Raw genomic sequence first — 6,000 nt, forward strand, 5'->3', positions numbered from 1 at the left:
TGTATTGTAATGCAGGATAAATCTCAGGGCTTGCAGGGGCTATCAATCAATAAATAACTGCAATTATACTGTATGTATACTCTATAGCAGACATTTAAATATATCAGATAATATAAAGTTGGACACTGTATTCATAACTGTTTCTTAATCCTATAACAAAGACATGAGATATTCATTTTCTTAAGTTAACCTTGTGATACTTCTGTTCCCCGCACATCTGTTCAGGATGTAGTCATGGGGATAGCTGGATCTCAGAGCTCTTACTCCCCTTCTTCCCCCTTCTTCCCCATAATTCACATTGGCTCACCTGTCAAGAAATTTCATCAAATTGCAAATCCACCTGAGATCCTGTCTTTTAATGGCTCTCATTGTGCTTTACATTAGCAGCTCGCTGATTTGGAACAGAGGCATTCTAGCATAAAGTGTATGGGATGACACTTGGGGTCAGTTACCACGGTAACCAGAAAACCTTGCAAATAGCAGTTGTTCATTCCCATTCACGCAGACGTCATAGATATCACACATGCTACCCCTCAACCTCTCCAGTATAACCATTCATACTTTAGGCCTGTGCAGTTTTGGTTGTTTAGCTTTAGATTCATTTGAGATACAGTTACTGAGGATTTCTTTGAAAAGAACCAATATCTAATTGGGAATTCAAAGGAAGTTTCCTGTAAAGGACTATGCAATTTGGTCAGCTAAACATGCAAAATGTAACACATATGTTTACAGACCAGAGGCAGCGATAGGATACTGAAGTTACTGCAAAAGACCTATACTGGCATGTCAGGAATGAAAGGTTTATATGGTGGGCAGGATTGGATCAGGATGTGAGGAGGGTGCAGTCTTGTGAGGAGTGGTGTCAAATACACCACAAGTCACCACCCACTTCACCATTGCATCCATGGGAGTGGCTGTAGTCACTATGGTCAAGAATCCATAGGGACTATGTGGGGCCTTTCCTTGGTGAGATGTTCTTTCTGATAGTGGATACTCACTCAAAGTGAATGGACCTAATGAAGGCATCCACATCATGGGCTACTATAGAGAAACTGCGTCAGAGCTTCAGTGTTTTTGATCTACTGAGAATGTGGGTGTCAGACAATGGAGCCTTGTATCACATGAATTTGAGTCGCTCATGAAGCAGAATGGCATCTGTCAAGGTTCGGTCAGCACCGTTCCACCCATCCTTAATGGGTTGGTAGACGGCAGTCCTAACCTTCAAGGAGGGGATGAAACTGATGAAAAATGATGCCTTACATGCAAGTTGTCATGATTCCTGTCCAGTTATCGCATCAAACCTCATGCAACGACAGGATTATCAGCTGCAGAGTTAATGATGTCACAGAGACTCAGATCAGCTTTTGACCTCATGCCAGATGTGAAAACAAAAGTGCAGCAAAAGCAACTGAAATAAAAACAGACCCATAACACAAACCAAAATATGAGAATTTCTCACCAGGGAATTACACACTCATCAAAAACTACAATGTGGTATCCTAGTTAGTGGAACTTGATAAATTAGTAAGAATAATTATCTCGCCAAGCCCAAAACATTTTTCAGTCTAAACTTAATGCACCGAAAAGACATTATTGTACAGTGCAAGCCATTGGAAATAATAGGATTCACAGTGCATTGGTGCTATAGTCACATCGTGTCTGACAGGGCCTTAAAGTGCAGTGGTGCACTGGTGAACTGTTATTTTCCTACAGTGCACTGAAGTTATTTCCTCAACTGCATCAGGTTGGTATCTTGGTGACTTGATGTTCACCGCAGTGGAAGGAGAGGTGCAGCAGAGGGTGAGGCAATGCAATCTTGAACCCAAGAATAAGTGTGTCTCTCGCCGTCCACCACTCGCCTGCTCAAAGCAGGTTGAAAGCTCAGCACACTTATCTTCCATCACTTTCGTCACTTTATTTGGTGAAGGAACATCCATATAAACCTCTCTGAAATCACATAAAACACCTTTTTTTGTTTTGCTCATCTCAACATTTTCCAGACATTTTTGTCTTGAAATGTAATAAATCTCCCCAAGACTCTATAAAATTAATGAGTGATTATTTCCACCTTCTGTCATCCATAACAACCACTGTAGCATCCTATATGGACAGCCTTTTTTCCACTCTGATGACTGTCTGTAAATACATTTGAAGGCAGCAGGAAGCTGTTACGTCTGCAGTCTCTAATTGGAAAGATGTTTCGCACTGTCAAGGCACAATTATGCACGCCAGCTCCTGTTGTTAAACTGTGTGCAATCAGCAGCAGACTTTTGCAAAATAACCACAGAAATCTCAGACTTATTGGTTTTGGTGAATTATTCTGTACAGTGTTTAAAGAAAATCAAAAGGTCTGGCCAGAATGTTGCTGGGGCTCTGCATGTTTTATTTACAATACAGATAGATGTGTGATGAGAAACATGTGATGTGGGTTACATTTTACAATTTACACAAAAGCAAACAATCATTACTATAATCACATGTGTTTTGAATTTGAGAATTAACCTCGCAACTCATTCCCTCCGAAAATAATTGTTCATTAATCATAATCGAGGTTAAAAGTTCAATTAATCGCAATTTAGATATTTGCCATAATCGCCCAGCCCTACAACATGCTAAATACCAAACCATGTTTTATATTAATTTTATGGCACTACAGAGGTATAAACTCCAGATGATCATTGTATAGATTGTTGTCACGCAGATCTAAATTACAAACTTTCGCACAGAAAATATGGTGATTACCAAATCATCAAGGTGTCCAGAGAAGTGAATTCAACTTGAGTCTTCATCTCTTGGCAGTATACTTTAGCTGCTGTATTCACATTTGAAACTTTTTACATCCCAGTCAGAAATTAGTTTCCTCTGAGGGAAACTCTGAGATTCCAAAACTGTCAGTGTTTCATGAAGGGGCAAGCCCTGGTTGAAAGTAGCAAATGTGATTGGCTGTGATTGTTACAGCCTCTGAGACGCCCACCTATAATATATGATAATGAATTCTTTCTGAGCCCACCCTGTATCCAAGTGCTCCACAGATGTGTATGGCAAAAATACCAAAAGTACAACCTGGGCACACCTCCAACATGCTTCACAGGGTGCACTTGACTGTGATCTGTGCAACGTGTTTATCTAGTATAGTATTTCTTAATATCAAGTGCTTTCATTTTGCTTTTGTTTACTTATCATTTATTACATCTATCATTGTGTTACCAGATAGAATGCAAGTGTGTCTGTTGGAGACTTGAAGCATTGGGTTCTGGGCTCAGCAGTTAAGTCTGTACTAAGAATTCCTCATCCTGGTCTTCTGGACCCATAGTGATATTGGTTGAACTGCATTCACTTGGCAAAGCTGGCTGGAATTTAAATATATGTGGTTTAAGGACCAGTGTTTGAAGTCACTGAACTGTACCCAGTTCTAAACTTCTCTCTTTTGTTCAACCTGATGTACTAAATGTTATAAATACTGACTTGGCCTCAACTGATTTTCTTGGGTTTGCACCAACATTCAAAATGTTACCCTATCATGACTCAAAACAATCCCTTACTGGCTTGATAAACATGGACATCGATCCTGCATATTCACAATGGCCTGAATGACACCGTTCTTTTGTAATAAATGTGTGGTGAAATGTGAAACTGCATATCCCAGTATTCACGCAGTCAGTAATGACTGTGGGTCATGCTTTTTATAGGGCGATGAGGAGTCCAGCATGGGCCTTCCTATTAGCCCTTTCATGGACCGAGCGGCACCACAGTTGGCCAAACTCCAGGAATCGTTCATCACACACATCGTGGGACCACTGTGCAACTCGTATGACTCGGCCTGTCTCATGCCTGGACGATGGGTGGAACCCAACCCAGAGGAAGAGGAGCCAGAGATCACAGAGAATGAAGAGGAGGAGGATGAGGAGGATACTGCAGAGGAGGACACGTCCACCAGCTCGGAAGCATCACGTAAGTATTGCATTGTAGTAAACAAAAGTATAGACCTGAAGTACTGGCATAGGAACGAGAAGCAATCAGAAATGTTTACAATAAAATAACTCGGTTATGTATGAAAGTTACATTTATTCCCTATATTTGGTCTTCATTATACAATTTAATGTATTGCAAGACATTTTGAATTTTAACAATTTTGAACATTAAACAGCTGTTTCTCCTCTGAAAGCTGGAAAATAAATTGGTTTAGCAGATTATGTTAGAAAAAAACCCCATTGCAGTTCACTGGTCGATTACAAAGTCTAAAATGCTATGGACAACTCATGGGAAAGTCAAAGGGAAGAGCCAGTGAGCTTTTAAACCCCTCAGGTTTAATATGATATTAAAACAAAATTGATAATAACAAAATTAACACATCTGTCACTATGTTATCTATTTAACATATGATTCATAACAATTACTTTAATTTCTGTACATAATACAACTGAATACTTTGGTACTATGCACTATTTCTAGTTTGAAGCAAAACTATAAAAGAAAACTAAAAGAATATCTTAAGTGTATGTAAATGCAGTGATTCAATGACAGTCGTAATGTTATGAGTTGCATTGGTGCATTTGTGCAGCTTCAGTCAAACTGTTCAGTGATTAGGAAATGGACTTACACATTTTTATTGCTAAGTGGCTGCAATTATAAGTTCATTTTCAGTTCCTGTGTAAAATCTGTCATCAAAGGGTTGTTAATTAAGTTATTTTTTCTTTCAGAGAAAGGAGGCACCAAGAAGAGGAGGAAAGTCTTTTGTCAGATCACCCATCACCTCATGGAGAACCACGAGATGTGGAAGAAGGTGATTGGAGAGGAGGAACAGAAGCAGGGCCAAGGATCAGAGTCCGTCCATTTAAACAATGTAGCTGAGCCAATTCTGGCTATTCATGAGGAGGAAGAGGAGCCAGGCAGCAGAGAGGAGCTTGTAGAAGGGGAGGATCCAGAGGAAGGAGTGGAGGAACCAGAGTGGGCCGTCTCTCCTCAGGAAGACTCTAAACCAACAGAGGAACTAGAGGAGGGGGACCCACAGTGAAAGAACCCATGGGAAATATGGTGTCAGTCAGGACTTGGACGTGAAGAAGTACTTCTTTTTTCTTATCCTATCAACTGACTCCTATTTTTGCCAGCACATCACTTAGACACAACACTGTAGATGTTTGGGAAATGTGTGCCTATAAAGAAAAAAAAACAGGGTGGGAAAATTTGTGCTTTACACATTTTATCTGAATATTTGGTTTCACCAAACATTTAAAGGAGCTTTCCATATTGCAATACGGGATTATTGATGTTCTTTGGGATAAAGACTCTTTTGCTACTGTCAAGAGAAGAGGAAGACTGGTCGCACAGACCTCAACCCCAATGTGGTAACACAGGACTGCAGAAATTTGCTGCCAATTTATACATAATTATTTTCTGAATGCAATTATATATAGACATCACAGTTACTTGTACTTGTGTTTCAATTTTAGCAAGGGTTTTTGAGGTCTCACATGCATATATATGTGTATATATACATAAATATATATGTATATGTATATATGTATACATACACACATATATATATATATACACATATACATATATATACACATATACATATATATATGTGGATTATAAAGGGAGTTAATCAAATGAGGAACATTGGCATATCTTTCTTCCTTTTAACTTCTGCCAAAATTAATTACTCACCCATGGGCTTTAGTATACAATCAAATTATAAATTTTATTTTTACATTTGTTGCCAAATTAACTACTTTATACCATTATGTGTAGCTGTATAAGTTTAAGAAAGAGACTTAAGGCTCCTCACACTCTGTATGTATGTGTGTGTGTGTGTGTGTGTGTGTGTGTGTGTGTGTGTGTGTGTGTGTACGCGCACGCTTGTGTGCGTGTGTGTGTGTGTGTCAGTGTGTTTAAATTAGTGTGCTCATAAGCATAATTCTTCAGCAGAAAACATGGATAAACTCAGCAGATTTTCTGCTATCTGTGCCATCTCTGTTCTCCAGGCCTGAGGTAAAA

At 39.2% G+C, this 6,000-nt stretch overlaps 1 protein-coding gene across 1 annotated transcript in view; it reads left to right on the forward strand.

The window, feature by feature from the left end:
• The window catches only part of LOC128359201 (cGMP-inhibited 3',5'-cyclic phosphodiesterase 3A-like), a 69,640-nt gene extending 64,626 nt beyond the window's left edge, over positions 1 to 5,014 (forward strand). The window contains exons 13-14 of the mRNA XM_053319640.1: positions 3,690 to 3,951; positions 4,701 to 5,014. Coding sequence (XP_053175615.1) covers positions 3,690 to 3,951; positions 4,701 to 5,014 — 576 coding nt within the window. The remainder of the gene's footprint in view (positions 1 to 3,689; positions 3,952 to 4,700) is intronic.
• Positions 5,015 to 6,000: the final 986 nt, after the last annotated feature.

The sequence above is a fragment of the Scomber japonicus genome, chromosome 5, assembly GCF_027409825.1.
Source record: "Scomber japonicus isolate fScoJap1 chromosome 5, fScoJap1.pri, whole genome shotgun sequence".
In the NCBI taxonomy this organism is placed as follows: domain Eukaryota; kingdom Metazoa; phylum Chordata; class Actinopteri; order Scombriformes; family Scombridae; genus Scomber; species Scomber japonicus.